This window comes from Lonchura striata, chromosome 2, assembly GCF_050655825.1.
Source record: "Lonchura striata isolate lonStrDom1 chromosome 2, ASM5065582v1, whole genome shotgun sequence".
Lineage (NCBI taxonomy): Eukaryota > Metazoa > Chordata > Aves > Passeriformes > Estrildidae > Lonchura > Lonchura striata.
Window position 1 is genome coordinate 134,150,153 of NC_140704.1, and position 23,153 is coordinate 134,173,305.

Below are 23,153 nucleotides of genomic sequence, written 5' to 3' on the forward strand. Positions count from 1 at the left end.
GTGCATCCAAAGCAAAATGTGCATTTTAAATTAATGCTCCTGGTCGAGTCTTTTTATTAGCATTTTATATTATTATTCTCTTCTCTTTTTTATCTTTTTCCACAAGTTTGTAGCTCTGCAATACCAGATAAGCCAACAATTCTAGAAATCGGTGGGGGAAAGCATGAAACTACGAACATAATAATTACATTAAGAAAGGGCTAGGCAGAGCTTCGAAGTGCACTTTCCTCAGGTGAAGCCACAGATGAGACCAAAGGTGGGAAATAAACAGAAATCTTACATAGAACGCCTTTTCCAGCACAACGTTTGCATATAATACTGCTGCAAGTTGCGAGGGCCGCCGAGACACAGCTACCCAGAGACCTGGCAATGACATCCTTGAACTCTTCGTGGGACCCGAAGCAATTTCCTTTCCAATCCACCCCGGTTGTGCTTTCTGTACACTTTTCTCTTCACAGTTTGCTGTCTTAAAATAAAACCTAGCTGATAATTACAATCTTAAGCAACTCCCAGTTTGTTGGTTTTTTTTTTTTCCCTCCTTTTCCTCTTTGTTTTTTTTTTTCCCCTTGGGGGGAGAGAGAAAAAAAGGGGGGGGGGGCGTAGGCTATTTCTGGCTGGTAAGCTTGCAGGAATGTGAAAGAGAGAGGGCAGAAATGAAACAGCCCTCTTCAGAGCAACTTCAGAGAGAGGGATCAGTCTGCTCCCTCTCCCTCCCCCGACTCTTTTTGTACTTGGTAAATTGCCTTCACCTTTGGAGGGAGGAGGACAGATCGCCAGATAAACCTCGGGGGAGGAGAGGGGAGCGGGGAAGGGACCGGGAGGGGGCCTCGCCGCCTACCCGGCCCGCTCGCCCTTCCCCGCCGGCAGCGGCGGGCCGACGCTGCCGTAGCCCCCGCCGCCGCCGCGGGCAGCCGCCGCGGAACCCCGGCGCCGGGCCGCCGCCCGCCCCTCCGCCCCAGCCGCGCTCGGCCGGCCGCGGGACGGCGGCCCCGCTCGCCGCTGCCGTCGCACCTCCGCCAGACGCAGACCCGGCTGCCGCCGAGGGGCGTCCCGCCCGCTACCTGCAGCCGCAGGACTCCACCACCATGTCCTCGTACTGCTTGTACACCACGTTGTTGCCCGCGTCGATGTAGAGGATGCTGATGGGGGTCAGTTTGGTGGGGACGCAGCAGCTGGGCGGCGTGGAGCCGGGGTCCATGGAGTTCATAAGGGTCTGGATGATGGCATGGTTTGTGGGCTCCAGGTGGGAGCGCAGCGGGAAGTCGCAGACGCCCTCGCAGTGGTGGGCTTCGTATTCCAGCGGGGCGATGATCCAGTCGTCCCAGCCCAGCTCCTTGAAGTTGACGTGCAGCGGCTTCTTGCTGCAGCGCAGCCGGGACTTCTTGCCGTGCCGCTTGGCGAAGGCGGTGCGGCGCTGGCGCCGGGCCGGCGGGCGGCGGGCAGCGGGCGGCGGGGGTGCGCCCAGCTCGGCGCGCAGCTCCCCGAGGAGGCTCCGCCGCCGGGCGCGGGTGAAGACCACCAGCAGCGCCCGCTCCTGCGGCGGCCGCGGCCGGCGCGCGAAGCCCAGGCCCCGCAGGTCCAGCCAGCGCCGCGGCCCGCGGTCCGCCGAGGCCCGCAGCTCCAGGCACAGCCGCTTCCAGGGCCGCTGCTCCCGCAGGCCCTGCCGCACGTCGAACACCTCCCAGCCGGCGGACGAGGCCGCCCGCGGGTCCAGGGCGCGGGAGTCCAGCGGTCGCGGCGAGAGGCAGGCGGAGAGCTGCACGTGCAGCGGGGCGGCGGGCGGCGGGCGGCCCCGGGGGGCCCGGCGGAACAGGCGCAGCTCGGCCCCCACGAGCTCCTCCGTCTCCGAGAGGGTCGACACATCAAACACATACTGCTGCCGCCTCAAGGGAGCGGGCGAGAGATCGTCTGCGAGATAAAAATAATTACAGTCAGTTGCGCTCGGGGGGATCTGCCGAGAGGTCTCTGAGGCGGGAGAGGGAGGGAGCGCCGCCGGCTTGCCCGGCCGGGGCCGCTTTTGCCTGCCTCGCCCCCCACCCCCAGCCGGACCGGGACCGGGGGAGGGTAGGGAGAGGAGAAGGAAGCAGAAGGAGAAGGGAAGAATATGGAAAGGAAAAGGAAGAATATGGAAAGGAAAGGAAGTATGGAAGAACCCGCACCAGACAGAAGACAGCTCTCCAGGACTACAGGCAGACCCTGCTCCACGCACATCCTCTGCCTATCAGCCCCATATACACGTATCTGTTCGTTCTCCTCTAAGGAAGACCTGGACTTCTTTTTTGACACATCGGTGTACAAAGTGCAGCACAAAAAGCAAACCAGATTCCCCTGAGCTGCTTTCCAATAAAATGTTTACAACCCAGCAAATACAAAAATTCCCAAAGCCCCTGTGTTTTCCCAGAAGCTAGTAAAGCTTGTGTAGATTTCTATAGTAAAAGTGTCACTGGAGCCTCTGTTCAGCAGCCCCTCTCCGTTTTTCCAAAATCAGCCCACACCAGGGGTAGAAACAGACTAAAGAAATGCACACCCGCCTGTTATTTATCGATATCAAAGGTCATTACGATTCCTAATCAGTATGTTCCAAAACCTCGGCTCTACCTGACAGGTCTCTGGGAACCCCCTGCGGGGCAGGAGAGACAAGCGGATGATTTATGCAAACCAAAACCTTCAAACGCGCTACGGCGATGTAAAAAATCAATGCGGATTAACGTGCAGTTAATCAGTGCGGATTAGCACACTCGACAGCCGCTCTGCGCCGCTGCGTGTTCCCCTAGACGTCAGCAGGGAGATGGAGCGTGGAGTGCAGCAGGGACAGCGGGAATTGCTGGGAAAAAGACCTGCCCCGAAGGGAGCCGCCGTGGGAGGCCCCGCGCCCGCCCGGACCGTGCCGCGCACCCACGCATGGGCATCTCCGGCTGCGGGGCTGGGCGCCCGCCGGGCCCCGCACACCTGCCCGGCTCCCGCAGCCAGGCGGCCGCGGCACAGCCGCGGTCCCCGCCTCGCCCGGCGTGGCACTGGGAGTCAGCAAGGAGAGGCAGTTCCCGAGCCGGAGCTTCCCCGCCTCCCCGGGGCTGCGCGCCGGCGGGAGCGATGCGGAATCGTTGCCTTTCAGGCAATCCCGGAAAATCTGAACCCCGGCCTTTCGCATCCCTGTCTCCGCCTCCGACTTCAGGCTTGTCTGTTTCCTCGCGGTGGGGCTTCTCCTTCCCAGCGAGGGCTGAGAGGCAGCCTGGTCGTGCATCCCGCTCAGGGAGTGCGGGAGGAGACTGAAAAAAAACACGAGCAGAGCCCGAAAAATGTCGTCACAGTCCAGGTGACGACAACAGCTGCTTTATCGAGCTGTGAAAATAAAAGTGAAACCCATCGGGAGCTGCCTAGAGGTGCTGGACTGTTTCATCAGCACTGCAAGTACAGACCAGGATTCGGTCCATGAGTCTCCTGTGGGTTTTGGGGGCGCCTGGGGGTAGTTCTACCCTTCCTTCACAGACGCAGGTCATGGGCTGAGGTGCACGTGGTTGCAGGAGGAGGGTCCAACAGCTCAGGAGATCTCTGGTATCATTGTCTCCTCCTTCAACGGGATCCTGGAAGCTTCAGAGAAAAGCGGATGAGCCCTCGGGTAAGAAAAAACGCACAGGTCCTCCTCCTCCTTCTCCTCTTTCTTGTCGTCTTGGAGGTTTTTTCCTGCATCCAACATCTGTCAGATACCTGGGCATCCGACAGGGCGTAGACCGATCTCCTGGCCTGCCGAGATGCCTCAGACCTTCGTTCAAGGGCTCCAGCGACCGTCGAGGAAACTAGATCAGCATCTTCCTCTGCGGCTATTCCCAGCTTCGGGATGTAGACAGAGCCGGGCCTGAGCACTGATTCGCTTTTAATCGCTCTCGTTGCTTAGGGGATGGAGAGGCGGGTGTCACGCTTCGTTCCAGAGAGAGATGCTCACTCTCTTTGATACTCCCAGTCGCCACGGGGTGGGGGGTGAGAAGAGTGCTGCCTCCCGGCCGCTGTCCCTCCGGAGCAGATGCCCCCTCACACACACTCCTCCTTATCTTATTCTTGGCCAGGGCCATGGTCCTGGGGCCCCCCTTACCTCTATCGGGGTGCAAGAGCAAGGCAGCACTGCCCGGCAGTCTCAGCTTTCAGGGAAAGGGCAGCCCTTCCCCAAGGGACGAGGGGACACGAAGGTAGCAGCGCCTCTCCCCTTCCCGAGGAACCATCACGCAGGTGACCTGGCGCGGAGCAGGAAATAATCCCATTCGGGGGTAACATCCAGGCATGAAGCTTAGACGGGAGGGAAGCAGCGAGAGGCTGAATCTCCCACATGTCCCCGCTGCTGAAAATGGGTTTTAAAGGGGCTGCAGACCCTTGTCACCCGGCGGTGTTGAAGGAAACCAGCTCCGGCACTGTGGGTGCCAAAAGGCTTGCTCAGGGATGCTCCCCGAGCAGCATCTTTTGAGACTACAGTTTGGCGAGGGTTTGGGGTGTTGTACGGCTGATCCGGGTTGCATGGCACGCTGGTGACACAGCCGATTTGCAGAGAAATGTGCCCCCAGTCAAGCTAATCTCTGAGACGGGCTTCAGCAGCACCGAAAAAGTGTGCTGAAAAAGTCCCACTGGCTCAGGCAGCTGCCGGCTCCCGTGCTTCTCTCGGGAGGGCAGGGAAAGGGGCAGGGCTGCCGGTTGTTTCAAATAAGCAGCTTTGAATCCGATCAGATAAACGTTATTTATTCACTCTTGTAACCTAATAATTCCAGATGAATACATAATCCTAAACCAGTACTGGCTCGCTCCCAGCGCAGTCGAGAGGGTGGGAAAAGCAGCAGAGGGTGGGGAGGGAAAGCAGGATCTCCAGAACCTCCACAAAACGGGGAGACACGGGTCTAGGTTGGGGACCCTTTGTTCCAGCGAAGCTGCTGCCTTCCTAGCACACAAAGAGCGGCAGCAGAGCGGCGTGGGGACACCCTGACTGTCCCTCTCTCTTCCTGTGAGCAGTGCACCGCGGATAGGGGCTTGTCCTCTTCAGTTTTCCTTTAAACCCAATGAGCGGTGAAACCCGGGGTTTCTAACAGCCAGCTCGAGATCTGCCTTTTTCTCAGGCCAGCTGAAGTTGTTCTTACAGATATTCCCGTTTCCGAAATACTTGGTGCGAACAGCAAAGTCATCCCAGCTGGGCTGGGGAAAGCCACATTGCAGAAAATACACTGGAAAGGTGTGTTTATATTTGTAGCGTTAATGTAGATGAATGTTGGGTCCGCAGTAAGTATTTGTTCTGTTTCGACTCTCCGTAGTTTATTCTTTTATTTCGGGCGAAAATAAAATATTAGGAGCGGGAAGGAGGGACAGAAGGAAGGACAGAAGGAGGGAGTAGGTGTATCTGAAATTTAAGAATGTGTCAGTGGCGGATGGAAGAGAGCAGTCCTACTCCGTTCTGCCGTGTGTGCACGCCGTTCAGCGGCGTGCCCGGTGCCCCCGCGGAAGGACCGGGTAGGGCAGGGCCGGGCCGGGCCGGGGGCGCCGCGCCGGGCCCCCGCCCACCTTCCCCCACGCTATCCTTCGCGGTGCGGTGGCTGCGGTTTCAGCATCTCCAAAGCTAAATGAATCGGCTGGGACTCTTCCCTCAATTCCCTGTGTGAAGCCTCTCCTGTTTCCCGGGTCGCTTTCTCGCCGCAGTCTGGTCTTTGAGGAGAGACGGGGGTTAACGAAGGCTACACAAAGTTTCCCTTTTCATGGCAGATCAGGTACTGGGCTCCCAGCCAATTCATCAGGGCTCAGATCTTAACTTTACATCACTGCAAATTATACCCAAACCACATTCAAGAAGAATTTTCCCATTCCCAAATTCTCTTTCAAGCCATATTTAAATTCGCAAACCAAAAGCACATTTTCAGTTTAAAGACACTTTGCAGACACTCGCACAACAATAATCTGGAAATTAAAACATATATTGTCCCTAATTGCGAAGGTCTGTCCACACGTTGTCTGCGGAGTCGCAAGGCTGACAGGTATTTCTTTCGGAGCATTACCCAAGCTGTGGAAACAAGGGGCTGACTCTCCATGTGTGGTATTTCCCGGGTTTCAATTCCACATCTCCCAGCGCCTGCCTAGCCGCGGTTTTTTATTACACCCAGTGATTAGATTTAAATGTATCGTTAGCTTCATTATCGGGTAACCGAGAAAGACCACACCTTCCTCGGAACAATTCCCAATCCTGCCAAAAAAACACTAACTGGTTGTTGGAGGGCTGGTTTGGGTTTTTTGTTTGTTTGTTTGTTTGTTTGTGGGTTTTTGTTTGTTTGTTTGTTTTTTATTTTTGTTTTTCTCCTCAGAGTGGGGAGGTACCTGGCTGTGATGCACCTTTGATCACCGCTGTACCGTACCTGCTCCGGGAAGGCTGCCTGCCCTTGCCCCACTCTCCCTCTCGCCGCCACCTCCCCACTTTCCACGGGCCACTCTCGGCCCTCGGGCACAGAGGGATCGCTGCAACACCCGCGGGACGTCCCACAAGGATCCGGGCGCTCGGCTGTCGGCATCGTCCCAGGAGATGCGCCGAGGCGGACAGGAGCTTCCTTGTGGGGTTTCTACCTGCTGTAACAGACCTTAACACAGTATCTTTCCCTTTCCCCATTTGCGGCGGTTACGCTACCCGAAACACTTCGATGGAGGAGAAATAATTCCTCCGAAATTATTCGTGTTGAGAAAATCGGTTTGAATATTCTCAGCACTTGGAGCTAAGAAATTAAGCGAAGATATTTCTGAGTGGTAAATGTGGAAGCGCTAAGATACAGCAAGACAGCATACAGATCTCGCCATAACTAGCAAAGACTGAAACACCCCCTTTCGCTCATAAATCAGACTTCAGGCACGAGAGGACTCCAACCCTCAGTTTCAGCCTGCCCCGAAATCGCAAGGAAAGGAGGGTTTTCTCCGACCGACCGTTTTTGGGTTTTTTTTCTGCCATGAAGGGAGGAGGTAAATGAGGAGGGCGAGGCGCCCCGCGGCCGTGCCCAGCACAGAGTGGCCCTGGCCTGCGCCGGATTTTCTCCCCGCGGGCCACTCGGCTGCCGGTTGGGGCCAGCCCAACTGCGGCACAGCATCTCCCCGCGGGCGGCGGAAACTCCACAGCTCCGAGGCGGAGACCTCGGACCTCCGTTCCCCACGTGTCCCCCACCTCCAAAAACAAAACAAAACAAAACAAAACAAAACAATGTAGCCTCTTAGCAAGCCCCGCAGGAGGGTCTCTGGATTTAAAAAATAATAGTAATAACGAAAAAAATCAGGACCAGGTCCGAAATGAGCCACTGGAATAATTTGATAGGCGTTAATTACTCGCCCTGTTAGCAAAGCGGCTCCGCGGCAGCGCACCGCCCCGCCGAGCTGCCGGATCTACGGAGGTCCCGGAGCCGCTTCCCCGGACCGCCCTCCCGTCCCGCGGAGCTGCATGCGCGAGCCCCCACGCCTTCTCCAGGGACAACAAACAAACGAGAGATAAACCAAAAAATACTCCCCCCGCCGACAGCCCCCATTTTCGCTGGGGAGCGGCGAGAGGTGCAGCTGCAGCCGCCGAGGGGACGCTGCGCTCCTCTCCGCCTGCGCCCCCACCCCGCGCTCCGCTCTCTCCCGCAGCTCCCGCGGGGCGGGGGGCGAAACACCAACCCCGAAACACTTCCCGGCACAGGCAGCGCGGAGCCGCCGCCCGCTCCCCGCCCGCCCCCCGCCACCGGCTCCGGGGCCGCGGAGGCCCCGCCGGGCCGGGCCGGGCCGGGCCGGGCCGGGCCGGGCCGCTCGCTCCTTTCCCGGGTGCACGGCGGGGATGAGGAGCGGCAGCTCGCTGCCGCGCTCCGGCCGTCTGGTCTGCATTAGTGTTTTTATAAGGGGCTCAAACAAATCGAATACAAGGTCACCAAATAATTAACAGTTGTGAATTCCCTCCTCTCCTATTAAAATACTTCCCCGTTTATATTTCATTTTCCTTCTGCCAACGACAACACTGCTTGGGCAAAGGCGCTGCACAGATTACACTACATTGCAGCTTTCGGTCCACCCAGAAACCCGCTGTTTTGCATAAATATGTTGTACTAGATTAACTTCAAGTGAGATTTACACTCTTTTCCTCTGCCGCATGTACAGCCGGGCCATTTTCTGTTTCTGTACACGAGATCCCCCTTTCGTCCTAGCCGTCTATTCGCCACCCTCATGTCAAGAGCAAAATAACGATGTTCGGATCCCTGCCCATCGGAATCAGCTGCCTTCCAACTGGAACGCGAAACTGCATTAACAAAACGCGGAGGGAAAAAGGAGACGATCTTGACCTATTTCGATTTCCCCGTCCCTTAGGCGCGGATCGCGGCATTTCGTATGCGGGAGCCCTGCCTTGGTGCCGGTGCTGCGGGCAGCTCTTCAGACACAAAAGGGGCACTCGCCGCAGCCGGCCCTCGTGGCAATCCCTTCCCACGGAGATCCTTTCGAAAATCGTGCTCCCTCGCACTCCAGCTATTTCTTTTTTGTTTTCGATTTGTTCCCAGTCATGCCGCGTTTCTTGCTAGCTGTGGGATCGCTTGTTTATAACTCCCTTCTCCAGCTCCCTCCCGCTCTCTTTTTTTCTTCTTTCTTTCTTTTTTTTTTTTTTTTTTTTTTTCCCTTCCCCTGCCTGGTGGAGTCCTTGCAGCTCCTAATTGTCCTGCCTTACTGTGGAGCTCCAATGCTGGGGGTCCTGAGGCCAGTGAGAGCACCATCTGCGTTTTAATGAGTTACTTCATGTGCCAACAGTAATTTTGCTACATTCAGCTAGGTCCTGTCTGATCTTGCGACCGTAACAAGGGGGAGCGAGTGGGGGGCGGGAGGGGGTGGAGAACGGGGAATCACAAACCCTTTCCCCCCCTTTCTCCTCTCTTTTTCTACCGACGGGGGGAAAATTATATATGTATTAATCAGTAGTGAGTCTTCACTCCCTCTCGCGCTACCCTGAAAACGATCTTATTAGCGTCAAGCGAGAAGGGAATAAGCGAAGCAAAGGGAAGCGGCTGTCGCTGGCTGCACCGAAGCGCTCTGCTCCGCAGCCTCGGAAGGCGGTGGGACGGGCGGGCCCGGGACTGCTGCGGCCGGGAGCTGCTGCCGGTCGGAGCCGAGTGCCGAGCCCCGCCGGACGCTCTTCGCGGACACGCAGGCACACAGCCCGCCTCGTACGGGAAGGGGATTTCTCGGCAAGACTAAAAGTTGCTTCGCGGTCCTCTGCGGGCTGCTGTCCCCCCGACATGCTGCCATGAAGGATAGCGTGCGGCAGGTGGGACGGCCGCCGTCATATCTCCCCCAGAGCTGCTGCTTAGGTAAAGAGCAGCCCATCTAATTGGGTCAATTTGGGCGGCTATACTGTCTGCAAATGAAGTGACAGAAAATCTGTCCCCCCCCCCCCCCCCTTCCCCGCTTTCCCTAAGCAAAGACTGTTCATCATCAGCACAACTCCAGCCCGCCAATTAACTGGGCTAGGAGCCCACGGGGAGGTGGGCAGTAAAATAGCTACCACTTCAGAGGAACGGAAGCTCTCTTGAAGTTTTTTGGTGATGTGCCATCGGCTGGTCCACTTCATTATGGGAGACTAGACAATATTTGATATGTTATGACATGAACACTCAATTAGATCACTGAGTTGAAATACTCCAATCAGTGGCTTGATGCTAAGCAACCCTCAGAAGGTCCAGCAGAAGGTCACAGCCTGTGACACATCAAATCAAAATCAATGGAGAAAAGTGAGGCTTTTCCTTAATCAAACCAGGACTTCTGTTAGCAAATCACTTCCCTCGGAGTAGAATCTCACATACAGCGAGATGAGCTAAATTTGTTAAATTAACTGTCTTTCTTCTGGTTATCAAGAATAAGATGATATCGACCGCGACTCCATTTCTTGCGGCTCGCAGAATTAGCACCCCGTTTCCTCTCCGTCAGGGGGAGCGGTCCAGGCTCCTTTCTGACGGCTGAATTTTCGAAACCGTGTTTCTAGAAAAGAAGTCCTCTTTCCCCCAGCCCCGCTTTTAACAGCGACGAAGAAAACAACCCCCATAAGGCGAAGGCGGAGAGCAAAACCCCTTGTCCCATTTCCCCTCGAAAACGTCTGCGGGCTTCCGACCGCCAGAGGCACATACAGTGGGCGCTCCCACGCGTCCTCCCGAGCCCAGAGAGGCGCGATGGGCACCGAGGCGGGAGGCGAAGAGCCCCGCCGAGCTCTCTCCGCGGAAAGAGCTCCCCCGAGCCAGGGGTAGCAATGGGGCAAGGGGCTGAGCCTTGGGTGCCGTGGGCGGGGAGAAGCTTCCGGCTCGGGGAGGCGGTAAAGGGGGTCGGTTTGGGTTCGGTTCGATTTTGTTTAGGGCGATCGGCTTCTGCAGCTCCAGGGAGCCGTGTGACTTTCCCGGCGCTGTGTTTTGCCCTAAAACGGCTGGGACACGGCGGGAGGGCAACGAGCTGCCCCGGCTCCGGTGCTGCCAGCCCCCGGCAGGTACACCAGTGCCCGAGGAAGCGCGGACGGAGGGGAGGGAGCGTCTTCAAATGTGAGAGAGAGGGAGCAATGAAAGCGCAACCTTCATTAAGAACCTGTTAATTAGTCTGTTCTTAATGGCTCACAACCAGGGTAACGAGAAAAGGGGGGGGGGGGGGGATAAAAGGGGCCGGGGGGCGTTTTTATGGAAGAGAAATTTTACTCTGGATCGACAAGAAATGTGCACCCGTGGCCCCGAGTACGAGCGATACGACGGCGAGAGAGGAGCACAGGAGGGCCCCGGCCGGGACTGCAGGTCACGGAGGGGGCCCGGGAACCCCGCGGCACCGATGCTGCCCGGGAAGCTCTGCGGCTCGATGTAGCGGGCCCCGCTGCCAATCCCGACCCGGGGGTGCATGAGGACCAATCCCGCATACAGCTCAAAGGATTCGGCCCCGGAGCAGACGTCAAGTCCGGCCGCCCCTCGCTGAGTCCCGGTACTGGGCGGCACCTGGGCTGCACGCTGACCCCCGCAAGTGGAGCCGGCCGGTCCCAGTCCCAGCGCTCTCGGAAGGGCTCGGGGCTCTTCCAGGTAACCCCGATAACGCGACCCGAGGCGAGAACAGCCTCAGGCAGAAGATGTTTGCCTTCGGTCAGTTTAAACTTTCTTTTCGCCGTGCAGCCGCGTCGATAAGATCCACCCTTTCTCCGGTGGGTGGAAAGAAACCAGAAGAACTGTATTTAATTTTTTTGGTCAAGGTTGAATGTACACCCAAATTCCGCCTGCGAAGCTGGGGTGTGTTTTCCACCACCTCATGACAATTCGGGGAGGAACACTCGTGTTTCTCGCACGCAGCACTTAGGACTGCCTCGACTCGGGTTTAGTGCCGCGGGGCCGTTTGCTTTAGAATAAAACAACACGACTCCAAATTTACCGAGGGATCTGCACTTTCCTGTAACACCGGAGTGGGGAACAGCACCGGTGGCCCCTGCACAGCGCTCCCCACCTCCCAGCACCACGCTCCGCAGCACGGCAGCCTCCTACCGTGGAGCGCAGCGGAAAGGGACACCCGCAGCCCTGGGGGGAACGTAAGGGGCGTGGGGGGCCAGAACTTACCTCGTCCCCTGTCGACAAAACTAGTGATGGTGTTGGCGGATTTGGACGACTGAAAAAAGCTGGCGTTGATGCCCAGTTTCTCCGCGATAGAGTAAGTCCTGAACAGAGACAGCATGTACTCGTGGGGTTCCGCCCGCGGGAGCGCCCGGTTCATGGCGTGTCCCCCTTGCCGCGGGCGGTTTTCCCGTGGGGACCGCGGCACTCTGCGGCTGCGACCACCTTTGGAGAAGGCTGCGAGCTCCGAGGAGGCAGGGAGGGAAGCCGGGAGGCAGCAAGGTAAATCCCAGAGGAGGCTGGCGAGCAAGGCGGCGGAGAGCAGGGCCCGGCGTGCATTCATAGCGAGAGGCGGCGGCGGTAGGGAGGAAGAGGAGGGCGGCCCGACGTGCGGCTCCGGCGGCCCACGGAGCGGCGCGGGGACTGCGCGGCGGCGCGGCGCGGAGCGGCGACTGCACCCGGGCGGGCTCGGCCCGCGGCCGCCCGCCCCGCCCCGCGGGTCCCGCCCCGCCGCGCACCGCCCCGTGGGGGCACCCAGCGCGCCCCCGCGGGGCGGTCCGCGGCGGGGCGGGACACCCTGGTCGGGGGCTCGGGGTCCCTTTGCTCCCTCCCCGCTGTGTTCTCCACGCGGGAAGCGGACGCGAGGGCCGGGGAGAGATGCCGCGCGTCTTGCTGCCACCTCTCGGGTGCCGCTTCTCATGAACCCAGCGGTGCTGTCATCTGTTCAGGTGCCTCACAGGTTCTCCAGGTTTGAGTGTGGGCAGATTCGTGTGATGCTAATGATTTTGCTTGAGGATGTCTGTATTCCCGTGGCTATGTGCCCGAAAACTTGGCACAAAGCAGGGTCTTATAACAAGGAGAATTTGGTGGCAGGTGAGGGTCTCACCTTGCATGTGCCAGGGCTCATCTAGCTAGAAACCTTGAGACAGGTCCTGACACCCATTAGAGAAGGAAGAGAAAGCATAGGAAGAGCCAGAGACCATTCTCCTTGTCTCAAAATCTGCAAATCGGCCACCAAGAGGGGACCAGCCCAAGTGGAGCACAGTGGCAGGCTGGGGCCTGGCAAAAAGCAGCTCTGGGCACTACTGGGCAATCAGCATTGTCAAGATAATCAGGGTAACCTGGGACAGGCAGGAAAGATTCCTCAAAGCAGGGCACACATTTGCCTTGTCCTGGGCATGCAAAAGACAGCAGTGGAGCAGATGTACAAGGATTCAGATATTCACCCACCACTTTTCAGAGGCTTTTCATTTGGCTTTCACTTTTCACTTTTCATTTGGCTTTTCAGAGGTGCGTCCTTCAGCATAAAACTGGTGTCAGTTCTCCAGTGGTTTCATCCAACCACCTGGCTAGGGTTCACAGCCGTGACAACGCATAACATGCTTGCATTACTGTCCTGATCACTACTTTCTTCTCCTTCACCTTCTCATCCTCCTGCCTGAACCATGACACTGCGTGGTGGTGTGTGTTTTTATAGGATTTTACACTGTTTTGTTTTTAGGGTGAGGTGTTCAATGTTAGGTAGTTTCAGTTGGTATGTTCCTTGTACCCCCTATTTCTTCCCCTCACAACAGCTTCTCCCAGGTTGTTTACCCTTAAGTGTCCCTCAAAGTGCCAATCTCCCTGTTCCTTCTCCCATACACTTAAATGATTCTGTCAATCAAGGTTGTGCACCCCTAAGTTCTCCCGCCACTTGACTGTCCCTCAAAGAGCCAATCTCCCTGTTCCTCCCCTCATACCCTTAAATGATTCTGTCAATCCAGGTTGTGCTGCCCTCCTCCTCTGTCTGTCAGTGTAGCCACCCCCATTTGGTTCTCAAAAGTTCCCTGTCTGTTGGCCCTTCCCCAGCTCCCCATTGGATTGTTAAGCCCGCTCCCTCCCCTGTGCTGCCCTCATTGGATTATCCCAGTTGGGTTCTCCCATAACACTTCCCCATTGGACGTGAGCTGTTTCCACCCCTCATATCCTCCCCTCTTTAAAATGTGCTGCCGCCCTCTTTCCTGTGTTTACTTGTCCCTGAGCCCTCCTAGGTAATAAACTACCTTGGAATTCATACAAGTGCCCCCTCTCTGTTTCTTTGCCAAGGTCCTTTGTTTCTGCTTGGGAGCTGTGCTACCCATGCCACAGCCAGCCACAGGGAACTGCCAACCCCTGTGAGCACTGCCACCCTAGAGGTCTCAGAAAGAGATCTGGGGGCAGCCATTCATATTGTGCCCTCCAGCCACAGCTCCTCTAATTCCAGTAAGAGGTCATGTGTGTATCTGTGAAATCCTGGTCCATAGTAAATAAAGGGAATATGATATCTCTGACCATGCTCCTCCATCAGCTGCAATTCTTGATGCAGTAATAAATACACTGGACTTGTGGACTTGACTTTTTCTTCCCCGTTCTCATTTTCCACTAAGAGAGCGCAGCTCATGCCTGGGCTTTTGGCACCACTCCCACTGCAACACGGGATGAGTGGGATGAGGCAGACCCTGACAGGACATATGAAGCAGGCTTCTAGCCTGGCACATCCCAGTTTGCCTGAAGGGAGCTTAGGCCCACTGTGTTCCCTGTGTCCTGGGAAGAGATGCTAGGGACTATGAGGAACACAAGGGGAACATTCAAAGCAAGTGACAGGCTCAGGTTCCAAGTGTACCAGGCTGCATGTCTACTAGAAAAAAAGATAATTCCAAGATAGGAGCTCACACTATCCTGCAGCCCTCCATACATGGCTTAGAGAGCTCCCTGGTGTGCTTTTGCCCCATGCCAACTAGCACTTTCCAGCCAATACCCAGGCCTGTTACAAGTTATGGCTTGTGCCAGGGGCTGTCCCTAGATTGCCATTTGGATATGCCCACGTGGATGTGGGACGCATCATATAGCTGGGAGTAGAGGAAGGAGCCCGTCATTGCCTTGGCTTCTTTTTAGCACGATAGATGTACTGCAAGGTGCTGGCAGATGAACTGTGAAGAGATGGGGCTACAAAAAAGTATCAGTGACAGTGCAGAAATGAGGCAAGTGTTCTGCAAAACCAATTCCCACTTCATTCTGTCCTGTTTCTTCACCACCTTTTATTTATTGTGCTTTCACTCCTCCTGTCCACCCTCTAGTTTCACAGACACCCTCCTGACCACTACCCTCCCTTTTCATCAGCTGCTTTCTGCACTGGGAGTGTCCCCCCTCCTCCTGTCCCTTTGGCTTCTCTTTTCTGACGCCTCACTTTTGTTGCTTCTACTCTCCTTTGCCTCTCCCATCCTTTCTGTTCTGTACTTAGCATTTTGGCTATTTTTTTTTTTTTTTTTTTTTTTGCCATGACCCAGTTCCTTCCGGAGCCTTATCATCACTTTTTTGTTTCCTTCTGCCGCTTTTGTGTCCTATTCACTTATTCCATGCTCCTGCTGGCTATCTTCAATCAGCTGCCCAGCTCCAGTTTCTCCTCCGTCAACTTCTGCCCAACCCTAGCTCCCCAGGCTCTTTCTTTTCTCTCCTGCTGCATTTCATTGTCCTGTTTTTCTTTTCTAATATTGTTCCCACTTCCCACATCCCCTCCTTGTGGTCCCAAATGCTGCTGCTGCACGGCTGCCCTTTCCCACTCTCACTCTGCTGGTTTCCAGGGTCTCCTCTGGTGCTCCCGGAGTGTCTGTTCCCTTCCTGCCTTTGTCTCTTGGTCTGTCTCTCCTCTTCCCTCTTTGTTCTCAGCTTTTTCCTTCCTTGGCCTCCTCCTCTCCCAAGGGGAGGTGGTTTCATGCTAATGCAAATCTGCAAGGTCTCAAGAGCAACTTCCATCAGCCTGATTTAATTTCTACCTGCTGCTTTTGCATGTTTTAACGCATTCTCTGAAATTGACTTGGATGGCTGCTTTGCACTGCCACTTCTTTATCAGGGGTCTGACTTGAAGCCCTCTGCAGCCAGGTGGGCCTTTCCTCTGGCTCTTGTGACCTTTCAGGCAGGGTGGAGGCTGAGGCCCTGCTGATGCAGATGCCCCCCAGTAGCACCCCAAGATTGTTACCTGTGAGGGTGCACACAGGTAACAGTAACAGCCATATATAGGCAGTGTTTGCTTTCCAGCCTTTTTCTCAAACCTTTACGTTGCTCAGGGTTGTCCCTGTGTCATTTTGGAATACAGTGCCATTGTTCAATACATCTAATTGCCAAGACAGTCACTTAAGGGAATGACAGAGCACGGAACTGTGGGGATATAACAATTGTGGTGCCTCATGGAGCAACACAGTCAGGTCACTGAGAGGGACTTGAATATATTGAGCCATCTTAAGAAGCTTTGGTTTTGATTGTCCCTGAGAAAACTGTGTGGAACTGGACCTGAGAATTGCAGGCAGGAGTGGGCACTTTGTGGGGCAGCATGAGAATGAATCAGCGCCTGTGAGACACTTGGGATCCCTGCTTTAGTGCATGGAAAAGAGTGAAATAATGGCAGCAACAATAAAAAGAGTAAAATAATAGCAGCCACCAGAAAAGAAGAATAGTGTTTTAAAAACTTGTTTCCTTTCTGGTTTTCTCAACAATAAAAGTTGGCCAGATTTCAGTTTATAATTGCATTATACATATTTTGTAACATTTTTTTCAATTTCAAATATGTTTCTCAGAACTAAAGCAATTTGGAGACTGCAAAAATGCAGTTTTAAAACTAGTTTCATTAATTTGCTTGCACTAGCACACATCGCATCTTTCACATTTTTTCTTTCTGTGAATTTGCTATTCTGGGGAAAAGTATAAATGAACGGAGAGAAATTTGAAAATCAGAAAGCAGTCCAAATAAAAGAGATTTCTTTAATGTGGAAATTTAATGGAAATTTCTCTTGCTATAACCATAACATGAGCAGCCATGTTGAGGAAGAATGACACAGGTTAAAATTCATCCCTGCAAAGTGGTCAAGCCAAGACATAAGTATCAGTCATTTCACCTTTGGTTTGTGGTCATTTGTAAGACTTACTGTGGTACATAAGGGATATGAGTACAGAGTCGATCAGTTTGTAGACATTCCCTCTTAGTATTTTTTTCTTTTTTTTTTTTGCGTCTAGGTTGATGCTTGTTTTAACATGAACAATCTATTGTAGGATTTTTATTTCTGTGAACCAAAATAATTTTTATTAGGATGACTAGAAAACGTACCCCCTCAAACTATGGGTTTTTCCCTGCTTAGCACAATAGGCTCCAAAAATGCTGTGGTTACACCACATAATCAGGGGGCAGGGATTCCTATCAGAACACCAGTTAGCACATTTTCCAAAATGCCCATGTAGTCCGTATGTGCTGGTTTTCAGCAAAACACCAGACTTAACAAGCCTTGGCTTTGAAAATGGAAATTTTTTTCCAAAGACCCTGGTTCTGAGGCATTAAATTCTTATCCTTTTAGCTTTAGCATTTCTAGCACCTCTAATCTTTTCTCTAGTGCTCCTGGAAAGGTTGATTTTCAGTGCTTCACACTGGCAGGAATATTTATTTTTCAGTAGCTATATTTTATTCCAGGAGTTGTTTCCCCTTCCCTTATGGATAATGGGCCAGCTCCTCTCTCTGCCTCCCTCCCGGCTGAGCTGCTCTGCTCTTGGCTGAGGGTACCTTCTGAGATGGAGCACCAAGCTCCTTCTCTTCTGCACGCATTCTGGACCGTCACATTAGCCAAATTTTTTTTTTACACAGAAAGCCATCCTTTTTTCCTAAACATTTATTTCATCATGCCCCATCTCCAAACCATCAACATAAACACCAAAAGTCTAAGCAGATCAAGATTTTTAACTGCCCAAACGATGGTGTGTGAACTAACAGAAGACAAAGGAGCATACCCAAATAAATAGGGTTTCTTTAGGAGTCTGAAGTACCTCCTGCATTGTGGTCCTCCAAAGAAGGTCCTGTTTCACTTTCCAAGCATCCCGCAAGGGATCTGCTCCTCTCCCAGTGCACCACAGCCCACAGAGCTCTTCAGATGAGTCCCCCCAAGTTCCAGCTCAGTGGAGGCTTGTGCAGCCCCACAGCGTAGGGACAGACTTTCCCATTTCTCTTCCTTTTGCTCCTGCTTTTGGTGGTTTGTCTTTTCACAAGAAAAGTCGGGAGAAGGAGCAGGGCTAACCCTATGCATCACTGTTGCTTTTTGCAGTGCTTTATTTTGCCACAAAACAGTGGCAACTTCTCTTCTCTGCAAGCTTTCTGCATTTTTGTCAGTGTCGTAGATTAGAACCACATTGTCTCTCACTCACAGTTAAAAACTTAATACATGGATGTGAAGAGTGAAGCCACTCCTGCATTCTTGGTGCATCAAAACAGATCCTGACATCAGGAAAACAAATTGCAGCATATAGATCAGGAGAAAAGGAAGAAGTTTGCAACAGTAATTCTGCTTTCATTTGCTCTGGTGTAGAGCATCAAAATGATGTAGGAAATTGTTTTTCCTGTTTAGGATAGATTTGATTTTGAAAAATTACTGCTAACTTTGTAAACATTAAAATAGACACAATAAAGATGTGAAATTTCACACAGGGGATCCACAATGTTTGTATAATTATAAGCATATGGTTACTTTACACAAAGTCGCTGTTATACTTTTATTTACTAGTGGTTGGGGAAAACAGAGGTTCTCAAATTCAATGTTTATTTACATGTATAAGGAATGTCACAGTCTTCATTAACCTGTCATAATCTGTATTTCTGTCTTGGAACTCCAGCTATATAAACCAAACCCCCATTCACAGCATCATTTCTAATTTGTTCAGCTACTCTGCTAAATCAGACAATTTCTGTAATTTCTAAAGAATGTATATGCTGCTGCTGGTGTCAGGATGAGAACTGCTTACCACCTCAGTGCCTGCTTATTTCAGCTCTTGAGGGGGTAAAAGTGAAAGTTGTTGCTTTGATGCAATTTTCTTTGTTCTGAGGAATTTTGTGGGACTTTAATTTGTTGTTTTCTTTTTAGTCTGAATTTCTGTGAGGCTATGAACCAGCCCTGGAGGATACTCAGCATTTTTTCTTTGATATCTGCAATTCCTAATTTTATAGGACACAAAAGGAACTCAGATCCAGCAGGGTTCTGCCCTCAGTTTGTGAGCTGAATTACATTATTTTTTGCCTTTAATACTTTGCTTCAGGAAGTGTGGGAGCTGATACATACACAGTAACTTCACATTTTAGAAGAAAGGTGAAATAATTTGCAGATTTTTTTTTTGCACTTTTTCCTTCTATGTAAGAATACGTACAGTTTTGATAGCTAGATTTAACTGTGCATTTGGGGTTTTTTGGGGGCAATACCTCAGCTCAGACTACCATATTTGGCTCCACTCAAGCTGGTGCTATTAAATGATGCTTGCTGTTATGAAATATCAGAACCATGCATTCTGACTGGAGAGGGACAAGGACATAGAACAAATTCCTTTCAAGAGAAGATGAAGGAGCCTGTACTAGTGTTGCATCACTGCAGTCTGGCCTAACAGCACAAAGAGATTTACTTGCATCCTTTTATTTTACAATTCCTTTTTCATCCATGTCTTTTTCCTTCACGTCCCTCTTGTCACTTCAGCACTGCATGGCCACTTGGAGCATGGCAGCTGGGTTTTCTCACAGATCCTGAGAAGACTTCAAGATGTCTTGGTTACTGTTCTGTTACCAGTTCTGGGGAAAAAGTGAACACTTATCTGACACCTCGCAGGTGTGGGTACCAATCTCATCCCTACTCACACTGCAGGAGTGTCACTGTGTGTTTCCTTGCTGTTGTTTCTGTCTATTCATTGTTTCAGCTACAAACTCTTCAGGACAGGATTTGCTTCCCACCATGCCACTGTTATTTAATTATTTTCTTGGAAGGGAAAATTTAATTTTTTTCTTACATTAGTTCAAAGCAATCCACCAGTGCTAGTTCTGCCGAGCCCACTGGGTGTTGCTTTCTGTCTTCCCAGACCATGACCTGGAGCCATTTGCCCTAGAGAAACCCTTCAGGAGCAATGCAGGAGAGTCACTGCATACAGAGCCAAACCAGGGAGGTGCCAATGGAATAGGCTCTGGCAAACAAAACAAACTTCTGGGAAGTATAAAATTCATTTTGACCCTTGGCAATGCTTAGATATTGGAAGGAGATGGGGTGCAGCAGTCCTCAGGCTGGGGATATTCCCTTGTCCAGAGAAGTTGTGCCAGAGGATGGTGGCAGGGGAAGGAGAGGCACAGGTTGATCTCTGTGATGGTGACAGCTGTCATGGCAATTCTACTCTTTCCCCTTTCGTTTTAGTTTGGTTTACTGAGGAGGGAGTGAAAGGCATAGAGAGGAGGAAGAGGGGATCAAGGAAAGACAGGAAAAGGCAAACTGATAGTGGTTTTATATCAAAAGGTTAGATGCCAGCTGGAACTTCCCCATTAAATAAAGGGACTTGATGTGAATTCTACTCCACCTCAGAAAACAGCCCCACATGTTGCAAGTGTTCCTTTCCCTTTGCATTTCTTTTTTTGCATTTTAAAATCTTTGTAATTTAGAAAAGCCACTTTTCCTATCCCTGTCACAAGAGAGCCAGGCACAGCAAATGGAAGCTGATGACTTGCCCTGGAGAAACAGTTGAATTATTTCTCCAAGGGGCACTGCTACAACACAGTCCCATACCTGCCAGCAGCCACAGGGAGCCTCCATGCTCCTATCCCAGGCAGACATAGTGTCCATCCTTTATAGATCCCAAATTAACTCAGCTATTTTGTTCAGTAAAAGATGATTAAACAAGCAGTAAGATGTTATCATTAGGGGCTTCCTATTAAACTATGACTATAAATACTGGCATAGGAAGGATAAAGCTTCCTCAAGCTAAGCAAGTCAGAAGATAATATTTCCTTCAACTTGTCCATGAAATGTATTGGTGGACCAAGGTGTTTATCAATGCTACCTCTTAGGAAATCAACAAGTTCATTTTCAGTTCCTCTGACTGCTTTATATTTAATGCAGTAATGTGGTTACCTATTACATAAAAATGCACCATTAAATAGATTTCTCAAACCATTTCAACACCACAAAGGCAAAAGACTTACTCAAAAGAATGCCAAGGCTCAAAAAGAAGCATTCACCAGCTAGAGAACAGCAAAACCCTCTTGCCTGTAGCATATTTTGTTTCCTTTGCAGCTTAATCATAATTCTGAATTCCCTTGTTTTAAATGCTTGTTCTAGGATTAATTAAATCAGCTGGTCTGATCCTGAAGCTGCTGATGTGTACATTTTTTCTTTCTTAATATATGGTGGGGTTTTTTCTATATACAGGAGCAGTGGCAGCAAGCCAGAGCAATGCCATTGTGCTGTACCAAAGAAAGAACTCTAAAGCAGAAGAGTTTGTTGGAGTATTCTTCTTCCCCACTGATGCCAATGCTGCCCTGGCAAGGGAAATCACTTCCACACCTCCTATATGTGCATGGCTGCTGGTGTGAGCAGATACCAGTGAGGCAAGAAGGAACTGGGAGTGATGGCAGAATATTAGCACATTTACAAGTAAAATTATGGGCATGGCCTTTATCCTGGGTATTTTTTCTGTGCCAATCAAGCAAAAAAGTCCTTTATAAAACCCAAATTGAAACTGTGCAAACAGTGTAGATAACAACCTCATGCTTGCTGTGCATCAAACAGAATAAATGTATGATAGCTTGGGAGGTGCTGGTTTGCCTCTGAATGTCTGAAGTTTGGGGAGATTTGCTCACTTTGGGCATGGGCCCAAAGCCATTCACAGGCAAGGGGAGTGGGCTGGGGCAGAGAGCTGACCTTTTTATTGCAGGGCTGCTCTACGGTCATCAGAAGAAACCTGCTGCCGTTCAGCCCGCAGCGCCTTTTCATCAGTGCTGCTCTCACTGACACTAATGGGAATTACGATTGTAGTTTAACTTTCTCATGTGCCAGGGTATAGCCGCACACAGTTCTCCTCTTTATAAAAGAAGACCAGGCACTCTATAACTGCTAAGAACAGGCTGTCTGAAAGGTGTTTTATTAACTAAAGTTGGGGAAGAAAATGAAACTGAAAAGAATACGACTGCATATTAAACTACATGAAGTGGTCATGACAACTGGGAATCTCAGTATCATAAAATTTTAACAGCTGGATGCAATCAGTGGGGATTTTCCATTTTTCTTTTTTGTTAGGCTTAAGAAAGAAAAAGAGGAAGAAGAAAAAAAGAAAAATAAAAGCTTCATTTTACTCAAGCAAGCTTTTTATCCAGCTCAGCTTTCTTTGCTTAATAACAGAAATTGTCTTTACTTCTCTATAAATCTCAGCACTGCCTGTGCTTAGGTGACATTGTCCTTTTCCTGGGGCAGGGATTCCACAGCTGGAGGTGTTCAATATCCCCAACAGCAACACGACAAGGAATGGAAACCAGAGAAATGCATGTTATAGGGAGACTTCCCCCACATGTATGCAATTTTCAGAACTTAACAAATAATTAATAAAAATCAAATTTTGCCTCACAATTCATCAGCCGTGCCTGAAATCCCACAGTAGTTCTTCAGCAAAAGGACAAAGTTCCATGGTAGGTCAGCAGAAACACTTTAATGTTTGCCTGGGCATCTTCCATTTCATCGCATGTAGTCTCAGCCCAGGCTTTCACTTATGTACCTTTCTTTAGCACTGTTTGCTTCTTGGTAATGTCAGCACTTGCCTTGAGGTAGCTGAAGAAACATTTCACAGACTGAGCTTTATCAGACCTATAGAAACAGAGGGCATTACTGAAAATAATGTAATGGATTTCCTATCCCCACAAAAAGCATATGTTTAAAAAACAAGGTCAGAATTGTATATAATTTATTGAATGGTATTTCTTGATAGCTCCAGTGAGGACTGGCTTATTTACCCAGGGAGTAATAGGATATTATTCAGCATAACTGAGTTTGATGGCTCTCTGTCTGACTTGTATCGCTTTGCTTAGGCAGCCTTATAAACAAGCATGTTTCCTCAGTTCATTGTTATTTCTGTGTCTGTTAAAATGCAAACTGACACCAAATGTATGACTTCACCTTTCAATGCTTACATGTGCATTTTTGTTTACTAAAATAGCTTCATTTTTCCTTTACTAATGGTTCATGAAGCCTACAACAGCATCCACGTATCTGAAGAAAACATTCTCTTGCATTTTCAGTTTCCCCAAATCCCACTTGTCTCCAAAGTCACAGGTTTCCTGGAGCAGAGGTTGCATTCTATATAAACTCCTAAGCCCTTGTTTTGTGGACTGTGGATGGGCTTTGCCTCTCCCGAGGGACTCAGCACTGCACATTTATACTGAGGGTCAGAGCAAGGCAGGATGGAGCACTGAGGATGCAAAAAGAGCAGATTCCTGAAGAATTTTCACCTTCAGTCTCCCAGTTCCTTCAATAGTTTCCCTAAATTGTGTTTTCCGTGTTCTTTTACAAAATAATGTGGAAACACCTGTAGAAGGGCCAAAATAAACACCAGCAGATGGTGTTTGGAAAATGTCAGGGGCTGCACTTTGATGAGGTGCTTGGGAAGGGAGCTGAGCCCATCAGAGCACATCACCTGGCAGTGCCCGTATCAGTGAGCTGTGGAGAAAACTGGTGGGCAGTGAAATGCTCTGTGGGCTTGGTGACTGCACAGACCTGGGACAGGGACTGTGTCTGGACT

General features: G+C 51.3%; 1 protein-coding gene across 1 annotated transcript; it reads right to left on the bottom strand.

The window, feature by feature from the left end:
- Positions 1-1,002: 1,002 nt before the first annotated feature.
- On the bottom strand, positions 1,003-12,029 carry GDF6 (growth differentiation factor 6). The gene is made up of 2 exons (XM_021543264.3): positions 11,580-12,029; positions 1,003-1,908 (listed from the first exon to the last, which is right to left on the bottom strand). The coding sequence occupies exons 1-2, from the start codon at positions 11,914-11,916 to the stop codon at positions 1,058-1,060; spliced, it is 1,188 nt and encodes a 395-aa protein (XP_021398939.3). The 5' UTR covers positions 11,917-12,029; the 3' UTR covers positions 1,003-1,057.
- Positions 12,030-23,153: the final 11,124 nt, after the last annotated feature.